This window comes from Apteryx mantelli, chromosome 4 (assembly GCF_036417845.1).
Source record: "Apteryx mantelli isolate bAptMan1 chromosome 4, bAptMan1.hap1, whole genome shotgun sequence".
Classification (NCBI taxonomy): domain Eukaryota; kingdom Metazoa; phylum Chordata; class Aves; order Apterygiformes; family Apterygidae; genus Apteryx; species Apteryx mantelli.
In genome coordinates, this window is record NC_089981.1 from 43,148,375 (window position 1) to 43,167,673 (window position 19,299).

The following is a 19,299-nucleotide window of genomic DNA, read 5'->3' on the forward strand; positions in this document are numbered from 1 at the left end:
TTTTATTTTTAGTGCGTTTTCCCCCTTGGAACGGCCGGTTTGAAAAGCCGGGTTTAACGAAGAGAAAGGGGGAAAGACGAGAGGAGGAACGCAAACAGTTATAAAACGTTAACGGAGGAAAGCGACAGCCATTTCGCTGCTCTCCCGAGGTGGGAGGGCCGCCGCGCCCCGCCCGCCCCGGCCCGGCGGCGCCGCGGGGCTCCCCGCGCCCGGGGGCAGGGGCGCAGCCCGCCCCGCCCCCGCCTGCCCCGCCCCCCTGCCCGCCCGCCCGCCCGCCCGGGCGGGGGCGCTGCGCCCAGCCGGCAGCGCCGGCCCGCGGCCGCTCTGGGACTTCCGCCTTGCTGGTGCTGACGGCAGCGGCGGCCCGAGCGGCGGCGGCAGCGGCCCGAGGACGGCAGCGGCCCCGGTTGCAGCGGCGGCTCCGCGCCCCGGCCCCCGCCGCACCATGCCCACCGTCGAGGAGCTCTACCGCAACTACGGGATCCTGGCGGACGCCACCGAGACGGTGGGCCAGGTGCGGCGTGGCTGCGGCCTGCGAAGCCTCGCCAGGCCTCGGGCTCGAGTAGCACGGCGGCGCCGCGGGCCGGGCCGGGCCGGGCCGGGCCGGGCCGGGCCCCTGCGGGGCGCTGGGGAGCCGGCGGCGCCTCCTCGCCGGCGGCCGGGCCGGCTGCTCTGCGTTGCGCGGGGCCGGGCCGGGCCGGGCCGGGCCTGGGTGTCGGGCGAGCGCGGCGCCCGCGGGGCGGCGGGAGCCCGCGGCGCCCTTGCGGCCTGCCCCTCTCGCCGGCCGGCGTGCGGCTCTTACTGGCGCGGCGCCGCGGCCGTTAGCCAGGAGTCACCAGCAGGAGCCGGCGCGGTGGCTGCAGGGGCAGGGGGAGGTTCGGCCTGGCGGGTTCAGGCCTCGCGGAAGCCGTCGATGGCTCTGGTGCGGCGCACTTGAGTTTCCGAAGAGCTTTTGGCAAAATCTCTTTCTAAGGGCTCTTAAAAAAACTGAACTGTTGGGGAAGGTAAACCCTACTGTGGCTTGATAACTGGCTAAAAGTGGTGGTTGTTGGGTTTTTTTAAGATACGAATGAAAGGTAGATTTTCACAACAAAAGAAGTTTTTACCAGTAAAATCCTGGCAAGGTCTTGCATTTTTTGTACCGTTACTTAATTTTTGAAAAAGGAGGAGGACTTAGTATATTACTAATACAAAACATTACAGTTAATTAAAGCTGAAGTTTTAGAATGGTATGAGGCTCTCGTGTTATCATGGTTGTCTGAAAAAAAAGCACAAACACTTTGTGTGTGCCATAATGAACCTAAGTAGGAAAATTGCTACGCATACCTACCTAGCAGTGGATTTTCGACTAGATACTTCTGTACAAGGTTATTTGGACAGTTCTTTAAGACAACTGATAATGGTTAAAAAAGCTGGGTTTATTTTTATTTCAGATCTTCTCACGGTGCTTGTGTAAGTATGCCTTCATGAAAGAAAGCACCATTGCAGATACTCCAGTGAAAACATCAGCTCAGTGGTAGCCAAAAACGGCAACTAAAATTTTAAGAACTTTTGGTAGAAATGTAGAATAAAATAGATGGTGTCAGTGTGCCATTATACAAACGTGTAGTCTGTCATCGTTCTGACAATTGTGGGTAGCTCCGAAATATAGGGATGACTGTGTTAGTTAGAAAAATGCCCATGTAGTTGTGCATGCTGCCTGTGACAGTGATCAATGACAGCTACCTGGGAAAGAGCGTATGAGCAGAGCGAGGACAGAATGAGGGTTCCAGGTGCACTCTCCTAGCTTTGCCTGTGTGCAGCGTAGGAGCTTCCTGAGACAGAGAGAGCATCCTTGTAATTAGTATATCTTGCTGGATTGTTCTTCAGTGAACTTCTCTGGTGCTTTTTTTAACTGATTATGTTTCTGACTTCCAAATATTCTGTAACAAAACGTTCCATAACTTCATTAACCTTTGTGAAGATGCATCTCCTTTGAACTTGCCACTTTATAATGTTATTTGATATTCCTAATTTTTGCATTCTGAGAAACCGTGAGTAATTGTTCTTTATTTGTCAGTTTTATACCATTTACAATTTTATTATCTCTATAATATCCTTACAAAAGGGATCTCTCACTATAAAAAGTTATAGTCACTCTGTCTCAGAAAGTAAACTTTGAACAGGAGGGGAAAAGCAATGGGGACAACCAAAAGTATGACACTGAGAGAAATAATTAAAAAGACCAGAAGTATTCAGCTTGCAAAAAAGAATGTGTCAGTTGAAGAAAGGCAGTAGGGTATAAGTCTATCTCATGAGTGGAGTGCAGGTGAGAGCTTAAAGAAATTAGCAGGAAACAGGTTTAAAATAAAGAGGAAGAAGTACTTTTCTCCATAACACATTGTGAAACTTGTCACAGGATGTTATAGCATATAAATCAGTTCAAGAAGTCACTTGGACAAATTAATGGTTGATTAGTCATATTAAACGGTGGTTGGTGCACTGTCTCTGGCTTAGAACATTCCTGTGTTACAGATTATGAGGAGATGTGTGAAAAAGCAGGATTATTCTTTATATGCATTTTCTGCTTTTCTCTTTATCATTTACTGCTGTCAGTTTCAGGGTAAAACAAACCTGGTTGAAGTGCATGAGACTGTTCTAGCTTAAATGATTGTGGGTAGATAGCATGCAGTAATGTATGAATGCATGGAACACAAGTTACTCTATTTCAGTTGCTGTATGAACACTTTTAAAATATATATAAGGTGTTCCACAAAAAGTCATTCTTAATGTGCAGTCTGAAAATCAAAACTATATAAATATATGTATTTCTATGATAGTTTGTGCTGGCTTATTTCTGCCTGTGCTGTTAAACTGTGTTGGTGCGACTGTAGAACAAACTGAATGGGGGTGTTGATCAGCTGAAAAGCAATCATTTTGCTTTTTGGGGTTACTTTTCTTCCAGATCAGTTTCCCAGTCCAGTTCAGAATCTGGCCACATAGACAATTACCAGCATGGTGTAGGGATTGTGTAAGCAGCACTGGTACTGATTGTTTAAACACAACTTACTTTAGAGGGATTTAATACAGAATACTATTTCATAAATTCCTATCCCCTTTCACTGTGGATGTACTTTTTTGTGGAGTGGGGGTGATGATGCTCGCGGCTCTGGGAAATTTAGTGCAAGCTGTAAAGCAAAGTGTTCTGTGCTGTTGATGTTACTGTTCAAAGTAGGATATGTAAAGAAAATAAATGATACAAGATTCTGATTTCTGCTAGCATCTTCAGAATGCTACCTTTTATTTCCCAAACACATAGCTAACCACAGCAAAGACTTGTGTTTGTTCTAAAGTTTCAGTCCTGCGGGCACAAAATCAGAAATGCCTGTGTGATTCTAGCTGGAGCAGGTAGAGAAATTCATACTCTGTCCCTGAAGTGTTTGTTTCTGTATTTCATCTGGAAATTAATTTCTTTTCATCCAGTCTCTGTTAACAAATCACTTAAGAGCTCTCATTTACCTCACTATCAAGTCAACTGCTTGAATAGCTGCCAAAGATGCTTTACAGCAATGTGAGTTAAAAAGCACTCGTGATCCATTGCAGTGGCACAGTTGTTGGGATAGGTAACCTCTACTTGAGAGACAGCCAGAAGGCAGAAACTCCTTGAAAAAACTGCCTCAGTTCAGTGAAGGTGATCATGTAGCTCTCTGAGTCTGTGCTAAATCTAATTGCAAGGAGTGCACAAGAGCTGTTAGCCTTATGGCTGACTACTTGAACTGTAAGCACTTGAACAAATAGAGGAAACAAAATAATAGTACAGTCAATAGAGGCAAATATTGCTAAATTAGTGAGGTTATTTTGGCTTAAGAGAAAATTTTGCTTCTTGATTTAAAGCTTATATAATATAGTTCACTTAAATAGATGGTAATGCCATGCTGAAGTAAGAGCATAGTGTGTCATTTGTGAACTTTTCACCAAATGTAAAATTAGAGAATGGAGAGACTGCTTGCTGACTATGTCATCCTCGCGTATGAGTATTTTTACAGGTATTTCATTCTGTTTGTAACCAATAATGTATGGGAGAGAAAAATTTCTTTTTTGTCTTGGGAATACCCCAAGATTTTTCTGTTTGTTGTTTATCTTTCCTCTTTTAGCATAAGGATGCTTACCAGGCGATCTTGGATGGTGTGAAGGGAGGTGCCAAGGAGAAGAGACTTGCAGCCCAGTTTATTCCTAAATTCTTCAAGCATTTTCCTGAGCTGGCTGACTCAGCTATCAATGCCCAGTTGGACCTCTGTGAGGATGAAGATGTTTCTGTAAGGATGAGACTGGAACCTTGTAGTAGCGAGCTGATATGTTGATTTATGTATTTTCCCCTTCTTATAGGCTATATCTTCTGGGAGGGAAGAGGAGGATTGGTTTTTGGAAGACCTAAAGAGTGCGTAATTATATTCCTGCAGTAGAAAATTCTACTGTGAGATGGTATGGGAAGATAAATTAGTTTTCATTTGTCTTTTCACTCCCCTCATTGATCAAAAGAATAGCTCTCTAGCAAGAAGCTTAGATACAGTTTCTTTGAATATCTATTACATTTTTACTTTCAAAGCACTTCATGGGAATTGATTCTAATAAATTCTGCTGGAAGGCAAGAAAATTTCATTCACACTTGAGAACCATGAGGATTTGATTCTGAATGTATTGTTCCTGTAGAGGTCTTGAGATGCTTCATGCGGCTTCTTTTGCTTTGAAAGAAGCTGTACCCCTGGTGGTCAGATCTTAACGATTTGCAGAGGTTATTCAAAGAGTCTTGGCAAGGCTGGGAACAAAACCTAGAATTTATTTCTGCCATATGAACTCCTGTAAAATTATTCTTCCTGTTAGCAAATAATATTCCATATAATAAATTCCAGCACTTCTTGTTTGTTATTTGGAATGCTTATTAAGTGAATGATTTTGTGAATGGAGATGCTGTTGAATTGGCTTTCCTCCAATGCTGCTTAGATCTAAAGACAAAAATACTTTTTTTACATGGTACATCATAGTAGTCCCATAGTAAATACAATGTTTGAGCTGCCATTAATGTCTGACAGTTGAATATAGCTTTCTAAGTATGACACTCGTGTTGAAAAAAAGATATGGTCATTTTTTTCTCAAATTTGTGTGATTTTTCTGCCAAACTTCGTTTAGTAGCTGAACTGCCTGAGTTTTTTGTAATTTTTTTTAAAAAGTTTTCTTCTCACGATAATGACAATTTTGACAGATCCGACGCCAAGCAATCAAGGAATTGCCTCAGTTTGCCACTGGAGATAATCTTCCGCGGGTAGCAGACATACTGACCCAGCTTCTACAGTCAGGTAGGTGGTGTTGGTAGTTCCTTTGCTGATCTTGTGGCGCACCTGAACATGTGCGTGATGGCAGGTCTGTTAGATGAGAGAGACTGTTCTGTAAAATGTTTTCATTAGTTTGTTACAGAGCAGTCTGTCCCAGTGGCATTCGTGTCCTGCTTTAAACTCTTCTTTTTCCCCTTTCATATTTGCTGTACAGGTATGCTGCTACTTGTCTTGAAAGGTTGCTAATTATCCTAATCTAAACTGAAAATCTTTTTTGCATATCACAGAAATTTCATTTCAACTTCTCTGAAAGCATCTGTAGAAAAACAAAACAAAAAAAAACCCTCCAGTTACAGCCTGCAGCTGATTGCCTTCTGAACAAGAGCTATCAAATTTATAATTTTGGTGCTCTGGAACTTTAAAAAAACATCTGAAAGCATTTTCTTTGATACAATGTATTTTTTGTTCAAAATATATTGTATATTAAATTCTGAATTATATTAAATGTATAATTTTAAAAAAAATTTTCAGAAGGTTTATAGAGTGCTAAATATTAGATGTTCAAAGTTGTATTATAAACGCATGCTTGAGTCTTGCCAGGCTTGCTTCTGAGAAGAGACATGTAATTTTCAGGGGCATACATATTTCTCTATTTAGTTCAAGAGGAAAATAACTTTTTTTCCCCATCTAGAAATATTGTAGATCACTTAAGCTTTAAAAGAAATTAACTATTTATTTTACCTTCATTTAGTAAAGGTCAACTTGTCTACTCAGTTGCTCCTTAAAATGACTCAATTACTGAGTTACAACTTTCCTTGTATCAAGTTTGTAATGTTAAAGCTTTTATGGGGGGAGGGAGAGGGGATGATAGCTTTGTTTGGTACCTCCAGCTATCATAATCATGGCTTTCTACTTCCTTGGTCTAACAGGTGTTAAAAATGCAAGTTGTGCTGTTGTTTATAATTAAATGCCAGGAATAGAGTCCTGCTTTTATGATATTGGACTTCTTTCTTTGTTTTTCTGCGCTTATGCTTTCATTTCAAGGATATGCATATAAGTTTTTTTTTCTTCACAGATGATTCTGCAGAATTCAATCTGGTGAACAATGCTTTGCTTAGTATATTTAAGATGGATGCTAAAGGTAAAGGACCCATTTTTCTATAAATGTCTTTTATTAATATTTCCCAGTCCCTAGTAGGATGAGAACAGGATCTGAACTGATATCATCTTAGTACAGTGCAGAAGTTGAAGACACTGTTTTGTGTTGCAAACGATACTGAGCTGTTCATTAACTGTGGATCTGAATTTATACAGACCAATAAAAGAATGCTGTTTCGTACACCAAGCTACATGAAAGTTGTATTCTTCTTAAACAAGTTAATAAAGTAGTTTTAAAATATGACATGGAGTCTTACAGCATGAAACTTCTCTCTTTTACATAGAAGTTTTAGCTCCTAAATTTTCGCATGATTTGCGTTACCTGATTTATTCTCCATTCAGGGACTTTGGGAGGCTTATTCAGTCAGATTCTTCAAGGAGAGGATATTGTGAGAGAAAGAGCCATCAAGTTCCTCTCTACAAAACTTAAAACCCTGCCTGAGGAGGTGATGACAAAGGAGGTAGAAGAGTTCATATTAACTGAATCAAAGAAGGTGAGTGTAATATTTCACTCCAAACCTAAGTATTATTAAACCATCCTTTATTACTGGCATTGTTTTGGAGGTCTGTGTATTTAAAATCTCATATAGAATTAAACATTGTAAGAATTACAATCTTCTAGTTACCCTACTCTGCTACAATCTAAAATTTGCAGCATTGTTTGTGAGAATGTTAAAATAACAATAGGTGGTTTTTTTTTCATTTGTGAGAAATACTTTTACTAGAATGATAGAATCATTCCATTTGGAAAGGGAATTTGGGAGATCACCTAATCCATCTTTCTGCTCAGTTGAATTCAGCTCAGATTTCTAAGGGCTTTGTCCATTTGGGTTTTAGAAACCTCTGAGGCTGGAGATCTCCCAGCCTCCCTGGGCAACCTGTTCCAATGTTTACTTATTCTCAGAATGAGAATTTTCTTCTTTTTCCAGTAGGAATCTCATTTCAGTTTTGTATTGTTGCCTGTCGTTCTTGCCCCATGCACCTCAGTAAAGAGCATGGTTCCATATCCCTGGTGACCTGCTCTTAAGTATTGGAAGATTGTGGTTAGGTTCCCCCTCCCCTCCTTAAAGACTTTCTCCTTTAGGCTGAAAAAGCTCAGTTCCCATAGCCTCTCCTCATAGGTCATGTGTTCCAGGCCCTGATCTTGGTGCCTGGACTCTCTGAAGCTTCCCAGCAACTTCCTTGTATGGGAGGGAGTGCCCAGAACTAGATGTAGTATTCCAGATGTGGCCTAGTAAAGGGAAACAGTTCCCTCCCTCGATCTACTGGGTGTGCACCTGTTGACACAGCCCAGGACGCTGTTAGCCTTCGTCACCCAAGGCATGCTGCTGACTCATGTTTAGCCTGCTGTCCCCCAGGACTTCAGGGCCTTTTCAGCAGAGCAGCTCCCCAGCCAGTCAGTCCCCAGCACGCGCTGATGCGGGGAGGGGGGTTATTTTATCCCAGGTGTAGGATTTTGCATTTGTCCTTTTTGAATTTCATGTGATTTCTGTGCATCCTCCAGCTGAGGCAGATACAAAAAGTATTAAACAATCGATAATAAATAGATACTCATTGAACATTTATTCTGCCTGAAACATACAATTTTGTTAGATAAGAAATTTGATTTTAAGATTATTGTTCAAGAAAAATGTTTCCTATGCTTAGCTTGATGGCAGTTATTTTAATCTGGAAGTGCATATAGCTGCACTGCATTTTTTTCTTTTGTGCCTTTAAACTTGTGTTTTTAAACACTAGAAGCTAAATTTAAATGTTTAGATAGTTCAGCAGTTTATCTTTTCCTATGAAGTGGGTTTGACTTGGAGATTTGCAAATTACCACAATGGAAATACAATTTCTGGTGTTTTATTAAGGTCCTGGAAGATGTAACAGGCGAGGAGTTTGTTCTATTCATGAAAATACTATCCGGATTAAAAAGCTTACAGACAGTAAGTGGGAGGCAACAGCTAGTGGAACTGGTAGCTGAACAAGCTGACCTGGAGCAAACATTCAATCCATCTGATCCAGACTGTGTGGACAGACTTCTGCAGTGTACTCGGCAGGCAGTGCCGCTCTTCTCGGTATGTATTTATTTGCTTTATATGAGGAATATCACGGAAAGTTAATAGCTGCAGCCTCTGTTTGGTGTTCTGAGTGATTACACGAGCATGACTGCACAGCGATGCTTCTCCACCTTTAGCTTCTGATGTACTAGAATGTTGGAGAAATCCATGTAGCCTCTAAATACAAAGAGCTTTTGCATAGTCTCTGTTCTTCGACATTTTATTTTAAATGTAAGAGTAATGACAAGATTCTCAAATTAGGTTCATGTATGTATGTGGCTTGATTAACTCAAGTCTTGTGCCAGGCAATTGCAACACTTAAAGGCCTATTTTCAGCTTATAGGGCAATCTCAGTGGATGTTACAGACTGCCTTTGAGTTTAAGCTACCTGAAAGGGTGTCTGCACTGTAGAAGTTAAAGTTAAATGAAGCATTAAGGTGTAGCTGTGTGATAGGCACTTGTAAGGGAGGCAGAGGGGGTGGGAAAAACATTTAACTCATTCAAACTCAAAGAGTAGCCTGAATAATGTGTGGGTGTTTTGCAGAAAAATGTTCATTCCACAAAATTTGTTACTTACTTCTGTGAGCATGTGCTGCCGAACCTCAGTTCTTTGACTACACCAGTGGAGGGTCTTGATATCCAGTTAGAGGTAAGCCAAAGCTCTAATGTCTTATAAATCCTAAAAATATGCATCTTAGAAAGAGACAGCTATTTTAAAAAATGAATTCTTCTTTCTTCAGTAGTTTTTAGTTCTTGGGTTGAAGGCAAACTAGCTACACCTAGAAAAAATATTTACTGTATTGAGAGATGACTGAATGTTGCCTTTTAAAGCATGTGTCATTTGTCCTGGGCTTTTGAGGCAAGGATAGAATAACTAGATCAGTGTAATCATTTGTATATTGCTGTTAATTTTTTTAAGCACATAGCATTTACTGAAATGATTATTGCATGGCTTGTGCTAATTTAGTCTCCTAAGGGAGTGGTTTAATGTCTGTGTAATTTTGCTTACATTAATCAGTGCTGCAGCTTCAGTTAGATTTTTGTGAATCTCACTTTGAAGATGAGCTGTACTGCAAGAATGGAAGACAGGGTTTTTGTTTAGTTGTTGACTGATGATGCCTGTTGGGGTAGGCACAGAAATCCATGTTTCTGTTTGAGGACCTAAAGAACAGACCAGGCATGCTCCTCCTCGCATTTCTTCCTGATGTTCTGGGGTTTTTTAATTGCAATGGTTGACCTCTACTGAGCAAACCATGATGATGTGATAATCTCTTTTGATTTGAAAGTTAAGACTTTGTACTTCTCAGTTAACACACAAAAACCCAGCTATCCTTATGTTTAGGTTTTGAAGCTTCTTGCTGAAATGAGTTCATTTTGTGGTGATATGGAAAAGCTTGAATCGAACTTGAAGAAACTGTTTGATAAATTACTGGTAAGACTAATTCAATTTTTACTCATATAAAACACTAAAAAAAAAAGCCTTTCATCAAAATAAGTGGGTTTTTTAGCCATTAATCTTCTTCTCCAGTGGAGGGTCCTTTATCCTTTCTTTTTCTAAACCTAGAAGCTATTTCAGAAATAGCTCTATCCATGACATAAAGGCAAACATTATTTTGCAGTTCAAAGCCTTTCTTGATCTAGAGAGATGTTAGCTGCACGATGTTTTTAATCCAGTAAACTGGATTAATGGCTTGTTCTTTTTAAGTTTTAGTCATGATTGACTCCTGTTGAATAGCATCCAAGGCTGTATCTGTGCTGATAACTTTAAGCAAATTCATCACTGATTCAGCAGCACTGGTGCAGTGCATTGTTGTTCTTGGTGGTAGTTGTGCTACTATACTATCTCCTCTGATCCAAAGGTGTCAAGTAACTTAAGTGTAGGCAAACCACCTGCACCAGGACTCTGTGCAGCAGCTCATTGTGTCAGTATAGGAATGGGGAATAATTGTTAAGCCAGCAGCATAAATAAAGCCTCCAGCACAAAGGCTGGAAGAGAACTGCCAGGCTATGTAAAAGTGTCTTATATATCTATTTTTGTTTTTTCTTCATTAGGAGTACATGCCACTTCCTCCAGAGGAAGCAGAGAATGGGGAGAATGCTGGCAATGAAGAACCCAAGTTGCAGTTCAGTTATGTGGAGTGTTTGTTGTATAGCTTCCATCAGCTGGGGCGTAAACTTCCAGACTTCCTCACAGCCAAGCTGAATGCGGAGAAATTGAAAGATTTTAAAATCAGGTAATCATTTAGGTGCAGGTGTTGGAGTTCTGTTAGAAAGGCCAGTGTGAAAGAATTACTGTTAGGATGGTGGACAACTGCAGGTCAGATTTGTGAAAGAATTATTTTGAGCATTTTTTCTTAAAGGAAAAAAAAATCAAATTACAAATTCCTTTTGCTTATGCTTTTATTTTATAGAAATGTGTAAAATGAATTAAGCACTTGCTTTTTAAACTTTTTAGGCTACAGTATTTTGCTCGAGGATTGCAGGTATACATTCGACAGCTTCGTCTAGCACTCCAAGGAAAAACTGGAGAAGCCTTGAAAACGGAGGAGGTAAGAATTTTTTAGGAATTCTGATTTTTCTAACCGAGCCTACTGAAATAACCATCAAAACACATATTAATGGTGTGCTATCTATTTTAACAGTGTGAATAGATAAGGGAAAAATAATCCTAACAACTATTGCCATTTTCCTTTTAAACACGTTTAAATTGTCTGTATATTTTAAATGATTGGTATGAACTCAACTGACAGCTAGTACTTCAGAGGATAGAAAAGTTACTGTTAGGCAGATGTGGAAAATGACAGTGGTGTTAGTTGGCCTTTTAAGCTTGTGCACCAGTCTTACTTCATAAAGACGATTGTATTTTTCTGCAAGTGGGTTTGTGGTTAAGTATTAATACTTGATTGTCTTTAGTACAAAACTACTAAACTTTGTGTTGTTGAGTGCTATCAGATCTGAAATAAAAGATAACACTATAGGTTATTATTCAAAGAAGCTGGAAAAAGTTGGTAGGTTTGGGGGATTGTGATAAAAAATTAATATCTCATCAGTAGGCTTAATGGGGGTACAGCAGATTGGCCAGGTTCAAGATCATCAAAAATGCTATAAATAATACGGAAGCTCTATTAAAGCTGCAGTTGAGAAGCTAATTGAGTACCTGGCTGGATTACTGCTTATCCTCTGCGGTCAGTACATTCCAGAGCGTTACTCCTGCATTATTTTAAAACAATGCATAAAGAGGTAACTACAGTCTGACAACAGAAGAATGCACTTGTTATTCCTGATTTCATATGACAGTCTTTCAGATCTCTAAGTAGGAAAGTTGTGGTGTCAGCTGCAGATTTCTGAACCAGTGTTGAACTGAAACAGACTCGGTGTTAGCCTCCTGTACAAGATGCTGTAGTGTTGCCAGACTGGGCCCTGTGTATTCAAACTACAAAATAATAAATTCACCTACAGAAGATGTTCTTTGGGCTGCTAATACTGTGTTTCTGCTCATTGTATCTATTGGCTGTCAGTTGTTTTACAGACTTGAGTGGGTGTCAAGCTGTGCGTGCTGTGGACCCATCACTAGTAATGTCATTCTCCATGTGCCACTTCTGGAGGAGGGAACAGGGAAAATTCTTAATGTGTAACCACATCATACCTGATGCTGGGTCTTACAATCTAAGAGGGTCTTTTAGTTTCTGGTAATTTTGTTAAGCTGCTGTGTGTGTGCCCATCTATTTGGCTTAACTGTGCTCTGCATTATGTTATGAAAAAGAAACTTTAGGTGGGAAGTACATGGGAATGTTACAATTAGCTGGTTGTTTCAGTATGTGTAAAACTGCTAAAGCCTAAAAATTGTAATGAAATCTCAGCAGTGCTGCACACCTTTCGCTGTTGCCACAGCAATTTACTAGGAAGAGCAGTCAGTTTAATATTGTGACTTCATCAAATGCAGCTGATGTAATTTTAGGCTACTAGAATGGCTGGCATTCAGTGATGTTTCTTCTCTTTTACAGAACAAGATTAAAGTGGTTGCCTTGAAAATAACCAATAACATTAATGTTTTAATCAAGGTAAGTCTTAACACTGTGAAGGAGTGTAAATCCACACAATAGGGTAATCTGTGGAGAAAACAGGAGTGAATAGATGTGAACCAAGATGTATTGTATTATTGAGTTAGTCATTGTCAGTCAATTCAGGGTTGCTGCCTGTTTTACTGTTTCTGAAGAGAGATGGATTTGCTGTTTCTGCAAGTTGTTGATTGCTGCCTTAGCTGCTGCTGCTTGGGTGGGGTGTTGAGGCCCTTTCCAGCAGCAGCAGCAGTTGCCCAGCCTTCTATTTCCAACGCTATCAGGAAATCCTGTTGTTTAAGGGTCTGTGGATTCTGGACGAGCCTTGTCCCCTTCTTGTTGCCCTTTTCTGCAGGGGTAGGAGGGGTAAGGAAAAGTTTGAAGAGGTGCAAGGAAAGGTAAAGAAAGGAGGAGGCAAAGCAAGCTGCTTGCTGTCCAGGACCTCTTCCTCCTTAGGGGGAAGAGAGACTTCCATCCAGAGCCCTTGAAACCACTCTGATTGCTTTTAACAGCCTTTCTAAGATTCTGCTGACTTCCCCAGCAGGCCTCTCTTTCCTCACTTCCTATCTCCCACCCTCAGTCCACCACCATAAACTAAATTTTGCCTACGCTTCTGAGAAGCCTATCTTCTACCATTGTAGCAGGCATATCAAACCTATGCAGGAGCCACTGTAGTTCATTAAAAGGTGTTCTGTGTGCATAAATGTGAGAGAAAGTGTATTATTTTAGTATGAGACACTATTCTGTTAATATAAATCTCATTTTAATTTCCAAGTAAAGTATATGGACTAAGTTATCTGCTGCCCTCTTCTCCCTCTGCCAATGGGGCTTAAAAAGTATGGGGTTTAAAACTGGCAGAAGATAACTATTATTCTGGAGACTCGGTAGGTAGCAAAAATTTTGAAGTGTAATTGACATGGATTTAATTGTAGAATAAACTGTCTGATTTTTGTCTCTGTAGGATCTCTTCCACATTCCTCCTTCCTATAAAAGTACAGTTACGCTGTCCTGGAAACCGGTACAGAAGGCAGATGCAGGGTAAGAGTTTTCCATAAAAAAAGAAAACTGGTATCTTTCAACATTTGCTCTTTACAAAATTAAGATCCCAAACTGTATATATATAATACACACAGCACATGAGTTTCACAAGCAAAGGTAACACCTATCCTGAAAGGAGTTAAGGCTGTGGAGTCATAATCTTAGTCTTGCTTTGGGGATACAATAGATGGAATCAACTGGAGACCAGCTTACTTCCTCTTTTGAAGTATCATTCAGGGCATCTTTATTAGCTGCTGCTAGCTTATAACTGTTAATCTTTGAGGCTGAACTGCTGTTCCTGTACTTGTCACTGCAAGGATGAAATGATCTTTTTGTTTTCTTCTGTCAGTCAAAAAAGAACAAGTGAAGATACAACCTCAAGTTCACCCCCGAAGAAAGCTCCAGCAGGACCAAAAAGGGATGCCAGGCAAATATACAACCCTCCCAGTGGAAAATACAGTAGCAACCTGGGTAGTTTTTCTTACGGTAAGTAAGGCTGCTTGGAAAAGTTTTGTCCAGTGACAAATGAGCCTTTGGAAAGAAGCAAATTAGTCAATCTTATTGTCAGATTCTCCAAAGATCAAACTGTACTGTCATAATTTTTGCATGTAATGACCTCTTTATAGTTGCTGATCTATTACCACATTTGAGTAAGCGTGCCAGCCTGTAAACTGTATGTCATTTGCAAGTTAGTTTTAGCAGTATTTTGGGAACACTATTGTGTTCCCATACTACATTTGAAAGAACTGACCCCTCAAATTTCTCACTGGACAGACCAGTTTCTTCAAGTGGCAGAGTGGCACCTCCTGCCATATGACTGGTCCTGTTGTGAATTCCTGTTACAGTTAATGCTTATGTGCAGATCTATTCCAGAACTTCTGGGAACTGCCAGATTTACTGTGCATGCACACAGTTATGTCCTTATATGCTCCCAGTCAGACTGATTCTGCCTCTCTCAGCAAGTCATATTTCTGGCCAAAATGTGAAAGCAGTTGCAGGCTAGATGAATAGGCCCAACAATGGCAGCAACCCGTCTTGTTATCTTCCCTTTAGGTTCATTAGTGTCCTACCTCTGTCAAGTAAGTGGCCTGCTCTGATAAATTATTGCCCATGCCCACAGGTAGAAAGCCTCTTATATAAAGCACTGTCTTATATATAAATAAAAGAAAAAGAGAAAATCTTCTGTGAATTTCTTATTGCAGACTTCAGATGATACAGCTATGTTGTTTAAGATAAGCTTGTAGCTCTATAATTCTAAAAATTAGAAAGTTTTCAACTAGAAAAGTCTTACTGCTTGCTACTGTTCCTTGTTAGTGAGGAGTGTTGTCCACTGATCAACTCTTGATTTCTATATTTTTTAAAATATGTACAAGGCTTTCTTTGTAGATAAATGTAACCTGTATTTTAAAAGTATATGTGAAGAGAAAGCATGGAAGAGGAACAAGGCAGTTTGATGTATTTTCAAAAAAATCTAAAGGAACTTTTAACAAAATATTTCTCATTTCTTCCACTGTGATCGGATTTGTTCTTAATGGAAGGAAATGGAAAACTTTCTACAGTATACAAATACTTTGTGTGGTATCCTGCTATGTGTAGGATCCTCAATTTGGATACAGTAAAATACTAGTCCAGAAGAAAAACCGTAAGTATGCTAGGGATAACTTAATGGTAAGGATAGTAAAGGACAGATAGACTGATGAAGTTGTGGTTTTCCATCACTTTAAAATTCATTAGGAGCAATTCAGACAAGCATGTCAAGAGTGAGGTAAATATGGTCTATTGTATTACCAGACAAAAGGATGATCTAGATAGCCTAACAAAGTCCTTTCCAGCCCAATTTTCAATTCTGTCACAATGCACTAGCCCAGATACAGTTTTAAAATAATGGGACTGTCAGTTAAGATAGCATTAGTACTCAGGAAGACTAAGTTTAGTTTAGAGACACTAACTTTCCTGACCTGCAGTCAGTGGGGTCTATTATTCATTAAAGTGTAAGTCAGAGATCTCTCATGGTAAGTAAGCAGTATCAGCCTCAGAGAATTAAGTCAGCCTTCAATACCTCCAGTTACTGTAATTTAGTTTTAATCTGTATGCAACATAAAGTCTATATGAAATAAATGTTTTGGCTTTTATTTTCAGAGCAAAGAGGTGGTTTCCGAGGTGGACGAGGAAGAGGCTGGGGAGGACGTGGCAATCGTAGTAGAGGAAGAATCTACTGAATAGACCATTACATCTTCGGTGGCCCTGATGGGCTAAAGTGAAAGTACTACTCAGCAAAAGATTGCCTGGAGTGTTGTTCCCTTCAAGGACTGCCTTCCACTAAGACTGACTTAAATGTTCTTTATACCTTTGTATGTATGATCTACTTTTCTAACGGACTACAACTTGTCCATAGTGAAACTACAACTGTATTTTTGGATGCTTACAGTCAGCAGTTTTGGGTTCTTATTTTTGAAGTGTCTTCAGGATTTACTCAAAATTGGAAAACAGCATAGATGTTTTATCAAAAGCTGCATCTTGACAGTTTGTATATTAACCTAAAAATCAGCTACTGCATAACTGAAACTATGTAACTGAGTTTATGTATTAAATAATGGACAGGAAAGGCATGATAACAGAGATACATGTCAGATAAGCTTAGCAGCTGAAGTAATCTTTTCCTCATCTGTAACCATATTTTGCAATATGTGGAGAAGAGTATCATTGTTAAATTAGCTTTTATTTACTTTTTATAATGGAATTGACTGAGACAAGTGCTGGATTTCTAAAGTTTGCAACATGGGTGGAAATTTTTTTGCTTGTAGCATGAAGCAGTCCTTTTACTTAGAGATGTGGAGAATGTGGTGTTTTTTGTTTTGCACATCTTACTCTTCTCCGTGCATTGTAATGCAAAAGTGATGTTTTGCAAATGAATTTTTAATGTTTAATATGAATATGTGCATATACTTATGCCGTGAAATTTCAGTAAATGAACAGGAAAAACAAAACAATAAATGACTAGAATTATTCCAGAAATGGGAAAAGACTGATGCAGTGATTAAGCTTCATAAGCCGGAGCTGGACCATAGCAGTACCTGGCTCTTTCCTGTGTATTGCCGATTTCTGGGTTTGTTGGCACTAGAGGCTTTTTTTCTTTTTTTTTTAAACAATACAATTGCATTTTAAAAATATATAAATAAAATTGTATTTTGGGTAACATTGAAAAAATCCAGCTATGTAGTTTAATTCTGGTGAAAAATTAAAGATTCCATGCTATTTTTTTTCATAGCAACTTGGGAGGGATTCTTATTTACTGGTGTACACCCAGAAAATACAATGTAAGAGCACAATGCTTTGCCTTTTTTTTTTTTTTATATGTATTCTCACCACTTAAAATTTTTACTTCTCAGGTCATTGAACATTGTAAAGAGTTAGCTGATAGAAGAAGTGGGGGCAGAGGAAAAAAATTTCAATAAGTGTTCCAGGATGCGCTGATGTAAAATAGCTTAGGCTTTACAGGATTGAAGATTTTTCTTATCCTTTTTTTCTCCAGCCATTTGATATCCACACGCAAAGACAAATGCCTGAAAGTGATGTTTCCCCAACTAGTTTCATTGTATTTGTGAAGAACAGGTTGTGACTCTGACTCGGGTGTCTTCATTAACACTCTGATGTCTATCATCAGAAAGACAGAATACCAAAACTATGTCAAAGTTAGAGAAGTTGTTGACTCTAAATTAGAACTCAGTTTTTGCTGAATTCTGGAGCAATAGGCAGCAGCAAACTTTGGACATTCCAGGGCATTTGAGCTGACTTTTTATTTCTGATTACAGGCCAGCTGCTATACTCAGATTTGTCACTGAAATCAACAAACTTAGAGCTTTCAAGTACAAATTGATGTGATCAAAATGTCACTCTGAAAATAGGCACTAGATAGGTAATAAACTTCCATGGAAAAACTGGCGTTTTGCACTTGTGGCTATATTTTGTGTTTTGAGGGAATTTTAAAATTTAATCTCAAAGCCCAAATGTAGCTATATTTAGATTAATAACTAGGTACTAGCAGCTTTTCTCACGGAATTTTGAGTAAGTTTGCTTTACGAGACTCCTGTTTTTCAGAAGTGATGTGCAAAGTACTTGTGGCCTCAGAAGTAGTTAGGTTTTTTTTCCCCACTTCTTTCAAACTTAATTTTAATGCAGTGAGTTCTTGTGGAGACACCTGTTTACCATCCTGTTGAATTGTAAATGTTCCCTTATGCTTTTGGAATAAATTCATTTTGTAATTTTGTTTGGTTCATTGTTTCACAGTTACTCTACAACCTTTTGTGATGTCAGTAAAAGGTTACTACAGTACCTTTTGTTTTAGTGACTTACTCCTTAGATTGCTTTAGATGTATTATGAGTTGTTTGCCACTAAGAAACAGTTGTTACACAGACTGGATTAACCGTTTCAACTCTTAGATAATTCAACTTTTAAATACAAAATTTGGGGTAGAAATGTAAATATCCTGCAGAAAATTTGTGTGAAATAGATCCGTTATGTTTTAATTGGGAACATATCACATGAAAAGATAGTCTACCATGTTATCCAACCTCCTAGATGTAATCCATAGAGCACTAAAATGTGTTAGTATCTTATGATTTTAAAGATCTGTTTGAAATAGAGCTACAGTGGTTTGGAGTAAGAGCCTGTTTTATTTGGTGAAATTTGTAATATGCTTTATGTGCAAAGCATGATAACAGTACGGAAGTGTTGAACTTCAGGTAGTATATTCTCTATCCTTATAAAGAATGAATCCTTTGCATTAGTTAACCACTGTAAGAACATTTATGAACTTCCTTCTCATTTCTGTTTACTTGGTTTGGGTTTATAGATAAGTTTTATTGTTAAAAAGGTTATGAGAAAATCTGTTTGCAAGTGTGTAAGAAGCAGAAGTGTTAACTCTTGCAAACTTAGCAAAAAGCTAGAAAAGACAGAAGGCTGAATTTAGCAACTATTAGTCAGGAGGGGTGAAGCATGCTGCCCCTGCTGAGTTGGTGTCAAATATAACAGGTGTCGATCCAATCAGCTGGAACAGGAGAGAGAACGAGTAGATTTTCCTATGCAATTCAGAAGTATCTGAAAGAAAGAGAAGTATCATGTATTTTTCTGAAGCTATCTTCAACCGGCTGTTTATCAAACTGGCATTAACTGTGGTTAGCGGTAGGGTGTGGTTTGATTTGATTTAAACAGCAGTCCATTTTCCAGGCTGTGCTGACAAACTCTTCAGCGTATACCAGACAAAACAGTTAACTTTTAACGGAAAGCTTCCAGCACGGCCTGCCACCAACGGCTGCTCGTTGCCATCTGAAATCAGCCGTGAGGAAGGCTGAGAGTGTGGATAACGGGGCCTCGGTGGAGTACTTTACTCAGAGAAGCAAAGCGCAGCAGCAGGACAAGGCCAGCAGCCGGGCCCTGCCCCGGGGCGGGGGCCGACGCTCGGCCCCAGCGGCTCCGTAACGCTCCGCTGTGGACGCGCCCCGCGGCCGTTTCACGTCGCCGCTGCCCGCGCTCACCTGCGCTGCTGTGTCTCCGTCGGCTCGTGGTTCCCGACTCCCCGGCCGCGCTACCGGCCCCGAGCGGCCTTCCGGTCTCCCGGCGGGTCGGGCCCGTCCCGCCCGGGAGGCTGCGGCGTCGCCCCGCAGCCGGAGGCGCCTCCCCGCTCCCTCCTCCCC

General features: G+C 40.1%; 1 protein-coding gene and 1 long non-coding RNA gene across 4 annotated transcripts; one reads left to right on the forward strand and one right to left on the reverse strand.

Moving 5' to 3' along the window:
- The first annotated feature begins 350 nt into the window (after positions 1-350).
- On the forward strand, positions 351-17,871 carry API5 (apoptosis inhibitor 5). 3 transcript variants are annotated; one of them, XM_067296310.1, is made up of 14 exons: positions 351-514; positions 4,134-4,295; positions 5,240-5,333; positions 6,385-6,450; positions 6,810-6,961; positions 8,321-8,527; positions 9,054-9,158; positions 9,852-9,941; positions 10,562-10,743; positions 10,965-11,058; positions 12,514-12,570; positions 13,529-13,605; positions 13,955-14,091; positions 15,745-17,871. In XM_067296310.1, exons 1-14 carry the CDS (start codon positions 446-448, stop codon positions 15,822-15,824), a joined length of 1,572 nt encoding a protein of 523 aa, XP_067152411.1. In that variant the 5' UTR covers positions 351-445; the 3' UTR covers positions 15,825-17,871. The 3 variants fall into 3 exon arrangements, with proteins under 3 accessions (XP_067152411.1, XP_067152412.1, XP_067152413.1); XM_067296311.1 differs by having other exon boundaries at positions 351-505; XM_067296312.1 differs by lacking the exons at positions 351-514; positions 4,134-4,295 and adding an exon at positions 4,425-4,461.
- Positions 17,745-19,285, reverse strand: LOC136992081 (uncharacterized). The gene is made up of 2 exons (XR_010884141.1): positions 19,141-19,285; positions 17,745-18,703 (listed from the first exon to the last, which is right to left on the reverse strand). It is a non-coding gene; the product is annotated as an uncharacterized lncRNA (long non-coding RNA).
- Between the last annotated feature and the right edge of the window lie 14 nt (positions 19,286-19,299).

What these genes read in the sequence shown, in the direction of transcription:
- API5 (XM_067296310.1), top strand. Translation starts at nt 446, where the DNA reads ATGCCCACCGTCGAGGAGCTCTACCGCAACTACGGGATCCTGGCGGAC. An exon ending in GACCCAGCTTCTACAGTCAG is followed by an intron (nt 5,334 to 6,384) that starts GTAGGTGGTGTT and finishes TTTTCTTCACAG; the next exon opens with ATGATTCTGCAGAATTCAAT. An exon ending in AAGCCTTGAAAACGGAGGAG is followed by an intron (nt 11,059 to 12,513) that starts GTAAGAATTTTT and finishes TCTCTTTTACAG; the next exon opens with AACAAGATTAAAGTGGTTGC.